Genomic DNA, 18,874 nt, shown 5'->3' on the forward strand with positions numbered 1-18,874 from the left:
CAACCTTAATCCATAACACAATGCATTTTGGTCTTGTGTCAATGTGGCTGATGTAGATCAGCCACTCAACTGATAGAAAGCAGCCAAACCCAAGGACCTAACCCTTATAAAGGGTTCTAACCTTATAAAGTTTATAAAGAGCAAGATGACAATATTGGGAAAATGACCCTCCACATGAGGACACTGCAGGTTATCATCATCCTTCCAGGACCTCCTTGATATTTGGGATTCACAAACAACTCTGTTCTGGTACTCATGCAACTCAGACCTACATTACTTTTCCATCTTGCCAAGAAAATTACCATTCATTTTGCAGCAGTCTAAAGACTTAGAAATTCAGAAAATGGCTAGAAGATAGATTTCATGTCCCTTTGATTTAGGAGACACATACGGGCTTCAGTGCTATAATTACAACAGAGCGGTGCTATTCTATATTTGGTTGTTTCTAGAAGGCTGTCAAGAAACAGCCCATATGCTTGCATTTTTCTCTTCAACAAAATTGTGAGGGGTTTTCCCAGAGTCAACAGTTGCCTAGGCCCTTCATAAATCTTTGCTAGGAGCAGGACTCTGCACTTCTCACGGGGACTGTCCTTAATATTGTGCCCAACTTTCAGCTATTGTTGCATATGATTTTTACTTAGGGAATATTTTTTACCCTTCTCTTTGCAGTTTCCTTTGTCATTTATTTTGAATTGGAATTTAACATGTGGATTTTAACTTCTAAAAATTCTGCCTTTTCTTATAAGAAGATCCCTGACCAAGTTGTGATCTGCAAAGCAGAGCAATTTTCTAGACAAATCTATCTGGAAATGGAAAACTATCCCTAAAAGAACCATCTGTTCCTGAATAGCAGCACAAAAGAGTAGGGTTAGTACCACAGAAATAATGTTTTGAGAAAAAAGAAAAACCACCAAGCTTCTGCAGATATAAAGTGTTGGGGTTTATTTACTTTCCTTCATCCCTCCCTCTCAAATCAAAGCAATGTTAAGGAAACCTTAAAACACCTTCTGTTTCTTTAATATACACATTTCTCTCTCCTTAACTTGTTGGTGTTGGTCCCTGGGACGTGTAGTTTAGTTTAAATGCCTCTTGCCTTCTCAAACCCTATGGGGGGGGGACTCTTCACAATACCCTGTTCAAAAAGCTATACGTCTCATACACAGCCACTGCTTTCCAGTCAGACCACCTAACATGTAGCAATAAAAATGCAGCTCAAAACAACACTTCAGTCTTTACTCACTTCTTCCCGTTCACCGTGATTCCCGTCTCCTTCACCTCCAGGACCACTCCATCAATGGTGACAGTGAAGTAGATCAGGAAGCTGTTCTTGGCACTGCGCCTGATCTGAATGTTAAAGTCCTGGTAGCTGTCATTGCAGTGCGAAGCAAAGACATATGTGCAGGTTCCAGGAAAAGTAAACTTTACATGGTCAAATGTATGGAAGTGGAAGTTGCCCCAGGTGACACATTCACTCCTACTGACAGTAGAGACCTGGACTAAAGAAAAATCATAGTAGGGGAGCTTAGAAATTCACCCCATATGAGGTGCTTGTCCCTTTTTTTGCTGAAAACATTAAAGGGGCAGATTTTCAAAGGCAAAAATGATAACTCCTGGAAGATAGTAGCCTTTGGGAAGCAGTTTCATCTCACTGAACTTTTGAAGTCCATTACTTTTGAAGTACAGAGACACCTGCAATGTGAGCAGATTAGCCTAGTCTCCTTTGAAGTTAACAGTGAAAAGCAGAAGAGGTTCAGTTTTCTCATCTTACATATGTGCCTAGCAAGAAGATGCTGTAAACCACATGCATCTCTCCATTGTTTAAAAAGACTGTGTCTATATTCATGCTGTAGTCATATTTGCACTGTAGATACCTAAAGTGAAGTGATGAGAATCCCATTCTGGATGTCTAAATCTCATTTAACTCAGGCAAGACTTTGTGTTGAGTGCTTTCCAGGAGATATCACAAGTGGCATGAATTTACAGCAAAGTGGCAGCTGCTGATTGATCTCAGTGGTTGAGGGTGCTACCAGCTTCAGCTGGTGGCTAAGAGATACTTGGTTTTCCTTCTCGACCAAAACTCATGTTTTGGACCTCTAAGCTTTACCTCTGTAAAGGTATAGATACATAGTCTAAGTGTAGATAAGACATTACTTCAGAAAGCAGTTTTCACACCATTGAGCAGTTTTCACAAAGAAAACATTAATCACCTTGAATTAAATTATATATGTCCACTACAAAATACTTTCAGGATTTCTTCTGAAAGAATGACAAATGAAACAGGGAAATTTCTTTGTGTTGTTCAGGTAGCATGTTTAGGACTATCAACACAGATATCCACCACAGATCAAATCAAAAAGTTACTCATTTACTCAGTGAACTCTAAAATTTAATTAAATATTCCTGCCTAAGAATCAGCAGGGAAGAACTGAAAAATTCAGATCCTTATGTTATAAATGTGCAGCCCAAACTCAAGTGCCCTGTAAGTCCTTGCAGAAACAGCTTTTTAAAGGGACTGCTACTGTCATAGGGGGTTGCAGCACTGGAGTAGGGCAATTTAGCACTTTTCTACACAGTCGTGAGAGCAAGTGAGAAAGTTTGGCTATCCTGGAAATGAAATTGCTGGAATTACTAAGGCAGCAATAACTGGTACATCAACTGTGTATTAAGCAGTTAGGGAAAGTGTAAGAGATTAAAAATCAAACCAGGAGGTAGCAGTGCTCCAGAGCACAAAAAATGTGATTCCTGCTAATGCAGCATTTCATACTGGTCAATCAAGCCTAGCTGGTGATATGGTAAGTACTTCTTTTAGGAAGAATATGTGTGAAATGTGTTGAAAAGGGTGTCACCATTTTTTTTTTTTTTGTTTTGGTTTGGTTTGTTTTTTGGTGCAAGCTGCATCCAGGGTGTCTCCTCTTTAAGAATAGACAGAGCATAAAACATAAAACACTACCTAGTAATGAAAGAAAAAAAAGACAAATGGTTGATGATCAGGATAAAAAGGTACCATGTTTAACAGTATCTGGCATGTCTACATCTCTTATATGAATATGTGACAAATTTTCATTTGTCAACTCTATTTCTCACCTATGGAGAGCCATATGAGAGCAAGTAATGCAAGAATTAGATTCTTTTCTTACCTATCTGAACTGGTTCTTTGGCCTTGCAAAAACTCCAAATTAGGCAGAAGATCCAAAATGATCTCCCGTTTTTTATTTCCATCTTGCCATGAAGTTGTAACTTGAAAATCCTTTCAGGGAAGTGTTTTTTCTTGGCTTATAGGCAGATTTTTATAGTCCAGGAGTTTGGCATGAGAACAAAACACTGATGGCAGGGTCCCTGAAAGGTGGAGCTTCATTAAATTTTCTTTCAGTCATTCATTATTAGCACCCAGAAACCTCCTCTCTCTCAGACAGGACAGGTATCCAGTTCTTCATTGCTTTATGGAGACAGAGAGCTGTCTGTTTCCTCCTTTGAAAATAGGTTCCCTCACCCTCCTCCTACAGTTGCTATTTCTTTGGCAGCAATAGGTTTTTGGGGTTTTTTTATAACATCTGATTAGTTACAGCAATCACTGACCTCTTTCAGAGTTTTTCTCTGTCTTGCACATCAGCAGAATCCCCCAGCACAAGCAAATGTGTTGTTGCCTCTACCAGCTTTAATGGCGACTTCTAAACAGAGCAAAAAGTATTATCAGGTCAAGCATAATGTATGGTTTATTTAGAGCAAAATCTTTTGTCAGGAGGGCACTGTCCCTTAAGAAGTGTACTCAAAATATTTTACTCAAAAAAAAGGCCAGATTTACTGCTTCAGTAGACCAGAAACAAAACCAAAGGTGTAAAAAAAAACCATGCACAAATAGGATTTAATTTATTCTTTATGGACACAGAAGTGGTGGATTCTCCAACATCATAAGGGAGCAGTGTCCAAGTCCCATCATAATGTAGACCACAGTTCATTCCTTCACCATCTAGATTACACTGCTGCAAAAGAGTCCCCTGGTGCTCTCAAAGTACATTAAACCCTACCACATACCCATAAAAGGTTCAGTGAGTTAAGTCATGAGCTCTACAGGCCCTTGTAGGACACCCAACAAGGATATTTTGATATCAGTGATTTTAGAGTCCCTTCTGGAAATTTACTTGCTTTGTTGACACAAACTGACCTTGCATTTCTTTTCCTCATCTGTGCCATGGGGGAACTGCTCCTGAAAAGAGAGGAACCTTCTCACCTACTCCCAGAAAATCAAACCTGGATAACAGACATTGCCAGGCTTTCAGCTGCTCCATTCCCTTTGGGAAAACAGCAAAGTGATTGGCAGTAGTTAATGGGCACAAATACAGTTTAAGGTGGACATAGTTTTGCCCTTTCTTGCAAGGCCTCAGGTCAAGCCTGCCCATGCACCATTGGGAAATATGAATATGAATGCCTTTTATCTGGTTGGCAGGCACCAAGCTGGGCCTTGGGAACAGGGTCTTGCTCACAGCTTTGCCAGACTTTGTGCTATTGCCAAAGTGGAGTGTCCCAAAGCTGGCCTACACAGGCACACAGTGCTTTGCAGAATCACAGGTGACAGCGTCTGCCAGATGAAGATTTGCTGCTGCCCTTGCTCTAAAGAAAAGTCTGCACCAGCATGCGTGAGCATTGTGCAGGACATGAAACATGAGTTCGTGTTACCCCTTTGCCACTGTCCCATTAATTCCATTGTCAGTCACACTGGAGGCAGGGCACTACTGGAAGGTAGTTCTTGAAGCCCTGCCATTTTGGCTGGAATACAGAACCAGCAGGCTTTATGGCACTGGTGATGGAAGTCATGGACTGCTGCTGCTTTTCCTTTTAATCACAGCACATCTTCCCTCCTGATCTCTGTCCAAATAGGTACAAAGTTAGGAGAATACCTAGTAGATAAACTTAACCATGAGAATGTGACATTTGAAATATGAGGACGATCTGAAATTGAATCAGTGAAATACACTCAAATACAACAGATTCTCCTGGTAATGTTTGTACTGAGTTCCTGTTCAGGCCACAGAACAAGGCTAATGGCAAGTGTGGGGAAGGGCTGTGAAGCCCAGAAGGAAAAGCATATGGGTCAGTAGACCACAGATACAGACTAAGAGAGCTTAGATGAAGTAAAGGTGGATAGCTGGAAAACATTCATTTTCCAAAATCAATGATAGTGTCAAAATCCAAATGCAGAACTCTACTGAGATAAAGTCCAATTTCTTCAGTCACTGTCCCCTTCCTTTCCCATTCCCACCCAAGAAACCTAAGTACCTATTTAATTCATTTTGGTATGAGAGTAGAAGGAAGAACTCTAGGAGTATGATTCTTGACTCTGGAAAAAGCCCCTTTATGCCCACTGAGCTGCACAAAAGCAGCAGGAACCATGTAATAACTACTTGCCAAAGATACCCTTCAGGTTGGAGTAGTTCTTTGATGACAAAGACATAGTGACTTTGACCTCTGCAACTTCCAGCCCTTTGTGTTCTACATTGTGTGGGGTGATTCAAGGTAATGGGAGGATGGGCAGGAGGAATGAGTTAGGCATGATTTCCCCCTGTAAGCCCCACTTAACACTTAGGGGCCTGGGAAGAACATGAACAGCATGTTAAAACTTTTCAAGGAAAAGACAGAATAAAACAAATGATTCATTGAACCAACATTCACTTATGCTCTAGTCAGCAGAGATAGTAGCATCAGTCATCTGGGATCCTGCCCAGAGAAAAGCAAGAGCAAAACTCTACTCAGAGAAATGGGAAACCCAGTCCTGTTGCTCTGTACCTAGCCATTTTCTTACCTCTGCTTGTCTGCTCTGTCATTTGTGCCATTCCTTTGCCATTTCTTGGGGAGCAGAGTTTCTGTCAATGACTAACCAGAGCTGCTGCTTCTGGCTTCTCCACAGATACTGCGGGCTACACTCCTTAGAAATCACTGGTTGCTTCAATCTTCTGCAGTGATTTCAGGGCTACTGACAGGGGAAGGATATTTGCATTCAAATTAAGTTTTTATATTCAAGCGTGGAAACACTGAGGTTTTCAGGAGAAATACATGGAAGCTTTTCAGAAGGAAATGCAGACTGACAGGGAGCTTACAGGCTGTGTTGATCACCTACCACTGAATCATTGCTATTGGCACGCAAGTTATAACTATTCCCCCCGCAGTGACAAACTGGGACTAATAACTCTTCCCTTTATTGGACCCTGCAGGATAAGAGGCCTTCCCTCTTCTGCAGCTGTATTAGCAAAAAGAACAATTCCTCTTGGCCACTTTACAGCCCATTTCATGGATCATTTGCCATTAAAGGGTATGTGATTTTAGTAAATACAATAGGTAAATATTAACTCAGTTTCTTTATCACCACTGACTCACTGAAGATAAGCCATCATGAAGCTAATGTAATACACTGATGACTCACAAAAATATATTTTTGCTACAAACTTGGTAAAAGACACACTCAAGCAGGAGGCATCTGGTGGATCAGTGCCCTTCGTAGCGAGTCACTGTACTAAAGTCTGGCAGTTGTGTTTGCATCATATCCTTCTGTCAAAAGGGTATGATGATCCCATATGTGCTGTAAAGAGTTATGGCCATCCTGAGTCAGTTCAAGACTGGGATGTTGAGCTTGGAAATCTTCTAACTACCCAATTCATTTCAGACAAAACTGGTACTGCTTCTTGAAATGAATATCCATTATAAGACGGTGTTTTACAAGCACTGCCTAGAAAATAACCCTAGAGAAAATATGTGTGCTCCGTTAACAAAGTAATATTAGCTAGGAAAACATTTCATTTGTCAGGCAGTTTATGCCAATAATCCACATGATAAAAAACATCCAAAGTGATTTTGGCAAAATATTTTACATAACTGGTAGTTATAACAATCAGTAATTGCCAGTAGAATTCAAGAACAACATGAATTATCCTTTTTAATCCTTTGCATGATATCACAGAATTTAGGAAAGTTACATTAAAGATTTATTTGATCTACCAGATTTCTGTCTACCACACAGTTTGAAACAGATGTCATTAAATATAAGGCAGTGGCAGGCAGTAGGAAAGGAGGGAATGCCATTAATTGTCCATTAAAATACATGACAAGTGCCTTCAGTATTTCAATTTTAGTAGGAGATGGTTGAATGTTTTCTTAACTTTGCCTTAGAATGGACACAAAGCTTCTTAACCTCTCATCTTGCCATAGGGCTCCTTGACTTTTTGAGAACAAATCAAGGACATTAGTTATTCCTGTTTGCAAGGAATAAGTCCAGCTGCTCTTTTCTGTTTTTCTTTAAGATGTAGATCTTTCAAAATCCACATACAAGGAGTAATGACACGGCTGATTGGTGTTCATGCACACAGGTCTCTCTGACCTATTGGCACTTCCTCACGTAAGAGAGACTCCCTGCGTAGAAAGTCATCTCATCAGGAGGTTGGGCCCCAGAGATTTTCTACTTGAAAGGTTTTACTTTAACCAACCTTCCTGGTGGAAAAATATGGGGTAGCAGAATAAAGGGAAGCATATGAATTTTCTGCTTTAATATTTAAAACCTTTATGGGGTTTAGACTAGAGCAGATTCTACCTCTTTTAAAAAAGCAATGTCTAATTTCCTGGGTGCCAAGATAATTCAGAAGAGGCCACTGTACGCTTAATACTGAAGCTTCTATAACCTTGAAACTACATGAAATACATACCCAGTAACCATGTCCACCATGACTGAAAGTGACTGCAAGCCAAAAGAAAGGCTAAGAGATGGGGCAGAAAACAAGTTAAGGTGGGAAACTAGGCAACCTTGGCCTAGGGGTTTTTGTGTGGAGGGTAGAATTAGCCACCCAAGAACTACCTGCCCTTACGTTTTACTCAGACTTCCTGTACTTTTAAGGAGAAGAATGATCATACGGATTCCATAGATTCTGCAAAAAAAAAAAAGGGCAAGAAATGCTCAGCTACACTAGTCCAAATGGACAGGCTGTCAAAATGTAACTGCTGTGTCAGGTCACAGGCACTGTGTAAAGCCACAGTCCTTGATCACTGTTGCCTTTTGTTACTGCTTAAAGGAAAGTTGCATGGAGCACAGGTGTGCCTTCTCAGTGCCAGCTCTGCCATACTTTCTCTCTGCTTGAGTTTTTTCAAAGTATTAAGGTAATGAAAACATCACAGTGGTGATTTTTACTGTTCTAGAGACTAGTTTGTGAAAAGAATTCAAGCATTTTCTGTAAGAGTGCTGAAAAATTGAAACATTAAAGGGGAATACAGTTTGTACAGAACAGATTTTAGAAGCATATGGATTTTCCATATTAGTGATGGAAATATGGTTTAGGTAACCTGCTTGGACATGTTTGGACCTTAGTCTGGGAGGTTGCCAGTTAAGAAGATGGGTGTCTGTGGCAGCCTGAAAAGAGTGAGTTAATTTTGGAAATTTGGCCCTGGACACGGCTGCTCAACTTTAAGAACTTGTTCTGCCTTAAAATACTGCCCTACCCCTCAAAGCTTCCACTGGGAGGTGAAATTTCAGAAATTGTATATCAATGTTGCAGTTATTTAAATGTATTTCATTTTTTTCAGACCTAAAACGACAAGAATGTTCTTTTCTGTGATCTCAGAGTTTGTAAGTCTATTTTGTCTTTTCACGGTATCTCAGTTTGCTTTTCCAGACAAGTGCAACAGTATATAACAAGCACAGTAACTGCAGGATTATTTACTTAGGGCTTTGCCTTTGCTAAAGTCCTTTCACTGGGGCTTATGTGCAGAGTTGCATGTGCTTACTTCAGTGAAGTGTGGTTTAGCAAAGTACACTTAAATGGTAAACACGCTGAAAATTTTATCTTACCCCTTCCACAGAACAAAATAATACTATTAAAGAACATAGTTAGATCAGAAGACAAGGTAGTTATTAGATCAGAAACCCCTACCTTGTATTATTTTGGGAAGAATTCTTCTTGGTTTGCATGCGTTTTCCCCTCTCTTTCTGAATCTCATCTGCCTCACCTCAGAAGCAGTGATTTTTCCATATTGCTAACAAGTATTTTCATTTCTGTCTCTGGTGTTCTCAAAACACATACCCAGTAATGCTTCATAAAAAAACTGTGCTCTCTTTATGAGCAAATCTTCTGTGAACTCCTTTTTAACTGCAGATAGAAGTTCTCACTGTGTTGCTGAAGAATCCTATGAACAACACTGAGTTTCCAGTGCATCTCTAGGTAGCTACAAGTAAATTGTTTGAAATTCCAACTATCTTGGATGAGAAGACTACAAGTGGGAATGAAACCCATGTGATCTTAGACAGCAGGAGCTCAGACCTTGGGTTTTGGCACCTTCAAAGGCTGTGTGACCGGAAGTCCTACTTGGACTCCAGTCCTTGGACTCCTCTCCTTGAGGAGATGAACACAGGACTCAGGCAAAGAGACAAGACATGGGTTCTTGCTACTGCTTTCTTTTTGCTAGACTCCAAAAGACAAGGCAGTTCCTAGAGAATGGAGTCATTCTTTGAGGACCGAGAGAGTCAAGCCCACTCCCTTCCAGCACTAATGCTTTCTATGGAGCTGCCAGGGTCCTTTGTGGTAGGTCCTGCCTAGAAGACAATGGGATCAGAAGGTTCCACAATCTCCTGAGTCCCTAATGTGCTGATATCACCCTTTCAGAGAGGGTGATGAGAAACACTTCCTCAGGTTTTTTGGGTTTTTTTCTCAGGGTTTTTTCCTCATTTTCCTCAGGATTTTTCGGAAGAATCTCGTCTTGTGGCCTGCAGACCAAACAGCTCTTGCTTAAGAAAAAAAATGCTTCCTGGGATCAGATAATACAGATCTCAATTTACTTCCAAGAGGGATAGTGGAAGGAAGCAAAAGTGCTGCTCACTACCACTACTACTTTTTGTAGGGATACACAGTTAAAAGTTTCTTTTCTTCCTTTCTCTCCCAAGTACTATCAGTGGATTTCTCCACTGGAAAAAGCTTAATCTGTTCAACTGTGTCATCCAGTTCCACTGGAAATGCAGGTGCAAACTGAACCACTAAATTCTAAGGTGACTAAGAGTGCAAAAGGGAGGGGAGGTTTGGCATGTGCAGTGTGACCTGGAACTGCCAAGAACTTGTAAGTAAGAATTCTCTGACATTGTGTGCTTGTGAACCTGCTTATGGGCAGCACTGACCCAGCACCAAAACTGAGAGGGCTGCCATAACCCAGAGCACTGTTACAAATAACACCTTGCATGTAAATTCCTATCAGAACAATTGTCTTTCCAGTGCTTACTAAGAGCATATAAATGTCTGTGGGGAGAGAGAAATTTCATTATTCTCAGAAATAAAGCCCTCTACATGATGAAATAAAAACTCCCTTTCGAGGCAATTGCTTTTTTGGTATGAAGTGACTTTACATTCTCAGCCATAGACTGCCCTGCAGTGGTGAAGCCAAAATCTGCAGCCTTACTGACTTTAATTCAGGGTCTTTAGAATTCCTTGTTAAGAAGCAGTTTGCCCATCACTAGAAGGGACAGAAAGAGCCTGTGCAAACTACAGACCTAATGAAAAATAAATGAAACAAGGAAGATTTTATATTTCAATGTAAATACAGTGTGGAGCAAAATTCATTACTGACTAGTAATATTTTATCTCTTTTTCATAGGAAACAAGGCAGATTTGATCACACCTTGTATCTGTGTCCAGAAATTTTTTGCTGACTTCAGTCAAATTTAACTGCAAAAATAAAAATCTCAAAGACAGCTAAATGTCAATGGATTTTGATAAAAGCAGTTTCTGCAAAAAGCTCAAGGAAATATATGGTTCTAGTGTCAGCATAGAAATTTTTGGATAACAAAGAGTTCACAGAGGAGAGTGACTTTGTATGTGCCCTGGGAGAAAACTCTCAGTCACATCTTACAACAAATGTAGAGAAAGAAATCCTTAGAAACCTGTACTAAAGCAGAAACTGGGCTTCATTTAATCTGCAGCTTGCTCTGTAAACTGACAAAACTTCCTTCTTGTTAGATCAGCTACCTCTCCAACTCCAGAGAAATCTGCTTTCCAATCAGAGCTTTTTAATGCTGAAAAAAAATACGGAGTTTCATTTTCTGCACCTCCTTATCAGTCTTATAAAAAGGCAGAAATCTTATCTGCCTTTTAAGCTGAAGTACATTTGATAGTAGCAAAAAATGGTGCCACCAATCCTTCAGGGAGCAAAGATGCCAGTATTGAGGTTGGCTATTGCCAATAAAGATTTCATTAATGGATATAAAATAAACCAAAAGCTTTTCTTTTTTTTCCACTACAACAGATGTGGTTTACCCTCATTGTACTCTAAGATGATTCAAGAGAAATGAACATCTTCCAGTTACCTGTTTCAGCTCCCCTTACAATAAGATAAACAGGCACTCCTTTAGATTTGTCCTTTGTTGAGAGACAAATAAATGTCAAAAATGGCTGTTGCTTTCCATTTTCTGCAGAGGAAGCCTAGGATTACTTAGCTTAGTGATGGGCATCTGTTTTGCAAATGTTAGAATTTGGAGAGCTCTTACTATGGTAGTAACTGTACATCCTGAAAGCACTGTGAGTGATCTTCATATAGCTGAGGGACTACTTTTTTAGTGAAAATACGTAATTGCAATGAACTGAGACAGTTCTAACATACAGAGCCCTGCTAAAGTAAGTTCTGGTGATGAACTAAAGTTTCTCCAAGTCATCTGAATAATTTGGTGATCATTATTCATCTTTGCCTTTATTTTGGCAGACAGCATCATCTTCTCTCCCACCTTATAGATTGGGTCTTCTGAACAGCACAATGTGATCAGCTTTTAAGAAGCCAGGACTAGATACCCCAAAAATTTAGGAAACCGCTTGGCTTCCTATAACTTGGAAAAGAACTTTTCTTCTCTCTTCAAACTCAAACTCATCAAGACTGTATAAAAATAAGTACAAAAGCCATGCTTTTTGAGATGTGCTTTTAATCATTCAGAGAATTTGGAAAGGACACAAGAGGTTGTGCACTTGTAAGAATACAAATTTGTGTTCTTATTTGGTGCACGAATAAATAGGGCATAGTTAATTAGAGAAAAAGCAGGATGCAGTTACTGGGAAAAATAAAGTTCAAAAGTGGTCAATAATTAATAATGCCAGTTAATAATGCCAGAGGGGTTTTTTGCCTTCATTTTGATGTTAAGCTGATGGCTCTCTTGATCCTGTTCAGAGTGGTCACCTTGTCATTTACTTCATTGCAGCTCATTGGACACTGGCTTCTGGCATTCTGTGTCTTGACAGCTGCAGCTCTCCACGTAGATGTACTTGTGTGACACTGCGTGCCCACCAGGGCATTTCAGAACCACGTGCTTCTCAGTGGTGCTTGTTTCTCTGCAGCAGGAGCAGCTGTGGTCCATAGAATTGGCCTCAGCAGAGTATCTGTCAATATGCGAAATGGCAATGTTACTCAGTGCCAGAAGCCAACATACAGGAGAGGGTGGAATCAGGTACAGAACTGTTGAGAAGAGCCACAGTTGTGGCTAATGGAAGTGCTAAACTCATCTGACAGAGCAGTGATTATAAAATGCCTAACCTAATCAGGGCAGTGTTAACACGAAGGGGAAGCAGCAGCTCTTTCTGTTCCCATCTCACTGCAAAATATTTTTCGCAATCTTGTGTTCATCAGCTTCCTAAGCACCATTCCTAACCTGAAGAATCTGTCAATATCAGGCTATAAACTGTGACAAGATCCATCTTTTTCTTGTATTTGGTAGAAGAAACCACAAGAAGACCCTAAGATGATCAGGAATTTCAAAATACTAATAAACTCCCTGGCTTCTCAGAGTTCCATGTGATACTAAAGATTAGTTTTCATCCATGCAAGGTGCACTGTGGCAAGCTCAGTGATAGGCAGTAAGTGACAGTTTCTTTGGAGAGCTTGAGCTGTTTTTCCAGTGTTTTAGTAGCTCACTACCAGATGTCCTACTAACCACTTCCTTATAACCAATTTTTAATATATTCTCTCATTTCAGAGAAAAATGTACTCAAGTTACTCTACTAACACCACAACTCAAGCAACCTCTCATTTCTTCACTGCATAAAAATTGTGCATATTTGAATCTTCCTTTGAAAGATGTATGTGTATTTCATTTAAGCTGTTAACTATTGAGAAGCAGCTTTTCCACTTCCAGTTGCCAAGTCTGGCTGCTCTCTGGGCTCATTCTCATTACAGGAAATAATCCATGTTCTTTTGTGACGATTTCTAGCCTAGGTGGTCTGACACAAAGCCAGCTCATAATAGATGAATAGGCCTTATCAGAGCTGACTGAATCCCAAGCCAATTTAATACACTTTTCTGCTTTGTAGTACGACAAATCAGCTTGTTGGTCACAGATTCCATGATTTTATGTCCATGATTAATGAAGCAGATAGTTCCAGGTCTTCTACCATTGTGTAGTCTACTATTTATTGTTCCTTTTATATAAACAAGCTCAGTGCCACCAGGGCTTAAATCTCATTGTCTGGTGAGTTTACTTACAGCGAGAACGTTCCACATGTTCCTTCACATTCAGTCATGTCAACTCTGTCCACGGAGCGGCAGCCATTGTAGACGATAAAGTCTTTTCTGTGGCGCACAGAGCACGGTGTGCTGCTGTCCAGAGGGGCACCTACAGGGAAAGAGCAGAAAATACTTTCAGTGAAATAGGTCCAGAAGTCCCTCTCACCTCAGCATTCCCTGGGCTTCACTAGTGCACTCAAAGAATTGCCTTAAGTGCTCTTTCTGCTTCAGTTTAAACATCTCCAGAGAGATCGGACAGTGAAGTCTTGGAATGACAAATATAAACGTAGAAGTATCTATTTAAATACAAATTTATCAGGAAAATGGGCTGATTTAAGAAGACAATTCATTCTCTGTATTGTTGATTCAGATACACTGGCATACTTACATGTTCTGCAACAACCATTAGGTAAGAATGAAATAGTTCCCTAAAATAAAAAAGAAACAAAAAAATTACATTATATTATTTTTCTATATTAAAAAGTCATTAAGGCCAAAAACTGAGGAGAGCAATTCTTCAGTGGCTGTAAATAACAGTGAAAACTGGTTATTGTACTATAACGTTGATCTAAATAACCAAAGATAACAGCCTCTTCCTGACTTGAAATGTATCAAATTACAAAGGACTGTGAAAATACAAACAATTCTTTATGAAGTCTACAGTTAACATCATGTAATTTTTGGTCAGAAGCAATTCCAACAAATGGTTTCTCAGAGTCCTCTGTATTTGAATGGGGACTATGCACAGTGTTACTGGCAATCTACTAACTGACTGAACAGCTTGTGTTTTAACATTCAAGGAAACCTGGTTCTTGTTGAGACAGAACCCCAAACACAGCAGTCAGCTAAGATTCAGTATCTTGGTGCTAACCAGTATTTTGGCTACTGAGAGACAGCTACCGATTATAAACCTTGAATTCTCACCCAGGTATCTTATTTTATATACTCTATAGGGCTGTGCATGGATGCACCTAGAACTTCTGCCCTAAGGACTGAGAAATTATGATTAAAGGCCATCAAAACTAAATTTTACTATTGTTGTTAGTTAGATGGCTGAAATAAAATTAAGTAACCTATGTATAGAGTAGAGGGTAAATTTTCCATTTTTACTTACAGGTTTGCAGCTGTCCTCATTGAATGCTGGGCAGGTAATCTCAGATGTGGAAGCAATAAGCTGGTCATGGACATTTACACAGCTATAAATGGTGCAGTTGTTGTGAGGATCATTTTTAAAGTCTCCAGGCTGCAAGTAAAATTCAAAATGTAATAAGGAAAGCTGAAGGGAGCTCAGACAGAAATTTTATTGCCCTCTGATAATAACCTTCATCTTGTTTCCTAGTCAATTATTTTTAGGTTAACAGCCGTTTGGGATACAGATCATGACATGTATTGCAATATGCCCTACACTGAAAGAATTTCAGTTTTATATGGTATTTTCCTTGAGAGAGAGAGAAAAATGTCTCTAAAGTACATGGAGTACTTTAACAAAATCATCCATGCCAATGGATTTTGCCTTCAAAAAGCCAGACTGTTTTATATTAATTAAGAAAGACTCTAAACCTTCATCGTACTAGGGCAATATAATTGTTACATATGCAGGCTTTAATAGTGTTTTTCAGCATACAGAAATCAAATAACATAGAAAAGCTGAAGCTTCCAGACACTGGAAGAAAACCCCTTCCAATGGTATTGGATTTCTTATTCCAGGAAGGGCCTTACAGATAATTTTATTTCATGACACCTACTTTCAGGTGAAAAAATTGTAGCTAGGTTTTGAGATTTTGATCTTTCAGGTGCAAATTTATACTAAAGCCTTGTCTCTGGCAAAGAGATGTTCCTGTTTTAGAACTGGAAACTTTACAGATTTGATGGAGAACTGGAGAAAGACATAGAGCATACTTACACCTAAGATGAGTTCAGAACTGTCTGCTGTCTGTATAATACACTTGGTCTGCACACATTTTCCACAGCATTCACCTTTCACTGGTTTAAGTTCATATCCCTAGAAATTAAAAGTAATTAAAAACAATAGCACTACAATTTTTGAGAAATAAGTGAAAACATATGAATCCATCAATTGATTATGCTTTGAAGTGCACTCAAGATTTGTGCCTTTTTGTGTTCCAAACCAACAGGAGACAACAGGAGACAAGTGATACAAGCAGGTTATAAATGGAATAAATTAAAGCACTAGAATAAATGCACATAGTAATTAAATATTACTCCACAAGGTGGTCTACAGAAATTTCCCAGCTAATTCTGCCAGTGTGAACTAAATGCTGACAGTTACCCAGTTAATCTCAGGCAGTAGATTGCTCAAAGAACAGTTGATATCCATGCTGGAGTTGATCTCTGGGTTTCAACTCCCTGTCCTTTGCTTAATACCACTCATTGATCGAACTGGAGTTCACATATAGGGATATTTTGGGGTCTTTTTTTTCTTTAAGTTTGCCACTTACTGGTTGACAGTGTGTGTTGCAGGGGACACGCTCACAGGAGATGATATTCAGTTGAGTGCTGACGTTAACATCATTTGTGCAGACACAATTCTGGCACTTGTCAACAAAGACTGAGGAGTTGGGCTACACATTTTAAGAAAAACCCACATATTAATGAGTTATTAAATGTTTAAACAGGCATTTATTAATTTTTTTAAAATCTGCAAATGAAGCAATGGAAAAGGAAACAAATCAGATAAAGACAACTGGATAGCTATTTGGCTAGTCATTTAAGAAGACAACATTTAAAATACTGAATATAATTTAATGTGTCTTTATTGAAGTCCTGTATATCAATGACAAGCTCTGATATTAAAAGAAAAGGTACAGTTACTAAACCCAAGAGAATTAGAAATCTAAATTTGGTTAGAATAATACTTATTTGTATGTATTTTAATTTTTGAAAATTAAAACTGCAATAATGTGCTGACAGTAAATGTGGACTGACTTTTTTAAATGCCAACACACTTAACCCAAATTCCTCTATGGTACTGACATAAATGCAGCTCTTCAATTTCTTTCCTTTTGAAAAGTTTCCAGGAAACTTTCCAAAAAATATTTAGGCTTTGTGAAATTGATAAACTCCCAGCAAAAATTTATAAAATATTTATTGTACTGGATAAACCTTTTCATAGCACTTCTGATCAAGTATACTAATAGTCTTTTAAGCATTTTTGAAGACTATTGAAACAGAACTTACCAAGAACTCAGCATTCTCATGTACGCAAACTCCCTTGGGAACTGTTAATAAACAAGGAGTTAGAAGTTTAGATAGAAAAAATGAATAAAAAATGTCTTCAACCCAATTTAATCCAACTCATTTCTTCCACAATGAATCACAATTCATATGGTTATTCCCCAGTTCTGGTAGCAGATAGGACATGTATAAAGTATAAAAACTAATACTGCATGTGCAAGAAGGAAAAAAGATTTGTCCCAAAATATGCAATACAGTTCGTAGCCAAGAATGTCCACTTAATGATACAAGTACTTCCTTGTTTCAGTTAGCAAGAACTGCAAATCTGTCTTCTACTGGAGATGCTTCTAGGGACTTTGCTAGATTAAGCTGAGACCATCATCCCAGGTAATTCTGTAGCTGTTCTTACCTGTATTTATAAGCAGGAAATTGAACTTGAGTCACCTGAGCTGTATCTGATTTCCTAGTTTCATAACTATAGCACTAATAACCAATTTTAATAGTATTGAATTTGTAGAATCTGATTGTGTTTAACACCTCTTTCAAAAGGCTATTGCATAGTCTTAAGTGTAATGCTAAATTATGTAATAAATAAAACGATAAGGCTAATCTTTGTAATGTATTTCCAAGGGACTTACCACATTGGTATACAGGACAGCACTGACCACTGGGAATATAAGAATGAACTTCAAATCCCAGTGAGCACTTGGGGGCTTTAGCTGTGCACAAGCTTGTATTGCATTCTGAGGGAAAAAAAAAAATCATAAGCTAGAAAATACATTAATTCACAGCTACTAGAAATAAGCACCTACCAAAGCACTTAGGATGAACTTTCTATTGCTAGGAAACAGTCCAGATCCTCTTCAAAAAAAAAAACCAAATTGCAGATAGGGAACACGTTTTTCCTCATAAATCCAGGCACTGGATATGGGGTAATGTATTAGTTTATGAATTTTTTTCTACTGTGCAATTATGCTGTGTTAATAAAGTATCACCATTCTATGCAAAAAAGTAGGGAACAGCTCCTACTCTCTCCATGATTTTAGGCAACTGCTGGAAAATTAAAATCCACAGAGAATTCCATAATCTCTCTGCATTTTGCTTAAATAAAATGTGGCCCTGAGCACAATAACTATAGCTTTAGTTATGTTGAGTCCCATAACTGTAAATTCAGTTATACTGAATCATTGCAATATTAAAATGTATTTTCCCTAGCACTGGGCAAGTTGATTTTTAAAAGCATGAGAAAAGATACTATTTTGTGACTCCCTGCTGTAGATCTCTGGTACTAAGGTAGTTCAGTCTCTTTTCCTTTCCATTTCCAAGAGGTATAGAAAGACTAGAAACAAGAGTATAAACTCACTGCAAGTGAAAAGAGGGCAGCAGGAGTCTTTAGGATTGACTTCAGTGACCTCATAGAAGCCTTCTCCATCACAAGTGACCTTCTTTTGATCACATACATGAGGCTCACATACAATGCCATGTTCTCCTTCCAGGCAAATGCAGTCCTGACAGTCCACTGTAAACTTTTCTCCAAACTGCCATTGAAAAACAATAAAATAAGTGATTGCATAGTAACCAATTAAAAGGAACAAAATTAAAACCAGGAATACAAAGTAAAGAGATGACAAAACAAGATTGTACCAGTGGAAACCACTCTCCTCTCCCCAACCAAACTTCTACTTGAAATCCAAAAGCATACAGCATCATACCTCTCTTGGTATCATATCCACTCCAACACAGCCTGGAAAATACCAAAATAAATTTCCATTACCAGTCATATAACAGGAGGCATCTCTCCTATACATTGTATGAGCACTGCATACAGTCAAATCTTTGTTGTATACATGAAGGGAAACAAAGAGGAAACAATCATGCATCCAAGTGAAGCAGTAAAACTCACCACAAGTTTTCACGCAGACATCCACACCAGAGTCATACAGCATGGTTCCATTAGGACAGAAACAGCCTTCCACTTGTTTAGTTGATGTCTCATTCTGTCCTCTGTAAGACAAAATTTCAGAGAAAGGCCATTAATGTCATAAGCACACACAGGAGGATTATGCAAAACAACCTTTCACTGAAAATACAGTGGCAAATGATCTGCACATTTGTGATTGGGGTTTGCAGTGTCGGTTTGATATAGCCAAACAACAGAAACAGAAACAGTTCAGGCACC

The 18,874-nt window shown here is 38.9% G+C and overlaps 2 protein-coding genes across 2 annotated transcripts in view; both read right to left on the reverse strand.

Moving 5' to 3' along the window:
* LOC118687549 (mucin-5B) overlaps positions 1 to 3,219 on the reverse strand; it is a 42,120-nt gene extending 38,901 nt beyond the window's left edge. The window contains exons 1-2 of the mRNA XM_036384573.2: positions 3,138 to 3,219; positions 1,241 to 1,496 (exon numbers count right to left, since the gene is read on the reverse strand). Of these exons, the coding sequence (XP_036240466.1) occupies positions 1,241 to 1,496; positions 3,138 to 3,219 (338 nt within the window). The remainder of the gene's footprint in view (positions 1 to 1,240; positions 1,497 to 3,137) is intronic.
* Positions 3,220 to 12,193: 8,974 nt separating this feature from the next.
* MUC2 (mucin 2, oligomeric mucus/gel-forming) overlaps positions 12,194 to 18,874 on the reverse strand; it is a 58,650-nt gene continuing 51,969 nt past the window's right edge. The window contains exons 54-64 of the mRNA XM_036384248.1: positions 18,599 to 18,699; positions 18,408 to 18,439; positions 18,059 to 18,233; positions 17,334 to 17,438; positions 16,699 to 16,739; positions 15,960 to 16,082; positions 15,404 to 15,502; positions 14,615 to 14,743; positions 13,889 to 13,928; positions 13,480 to 13,609; positions 12,194 to 12,380 (exon numbers count right to left, since the gene is read on the reverse strand). Of these exons, the coding sequence (XP_036240141.1) occupies positions 12,194 to 12,380; positions 13,480 to 13,609; positions 13,889 to 13,928; positions 14,615 to 14,743; positions 15,404 to 15,502; positions 15,960 to 16,082; positions 16,699 to 16,739; positions 17,334 to 17,438; positions 18,059 to 18,233; positions 18,408 to 18,439; positions 18,599 to 18,699 (1,162 nt within the window). The remainder of the gene's footprint in view (positions 12,381 to 13,479; positions 13,610 to 13,888; positions 13,929 to 14,614; positions 14,744 to 15,403; positions 15,503 to 15,959; positions 16,083 to 16,698; positions 16,740 to 17,333; positions 17,439 to 18,058; positions 18,234 to 18,407; positions 18,440 to 18,598; positions 18,700 to 18,874) is intronic.

The sequence above is a fragment of the Molothrus ater genome, chromosome 6, assembly GCF_012460135.2.
Source record: "Molothrus ater isolate BHLD 08-10-18 breed brown headed cowbird chromosome 6, BPBGC_Mater_1.1, whole genome shotgun sequence".
NCBI classification, from domain to species: domain Eukaryota; kingdom Metazoa; phylum Chordata; class Aves; order Passeriformes; family Icteridae; genus Molothrus; species Molothrus ater.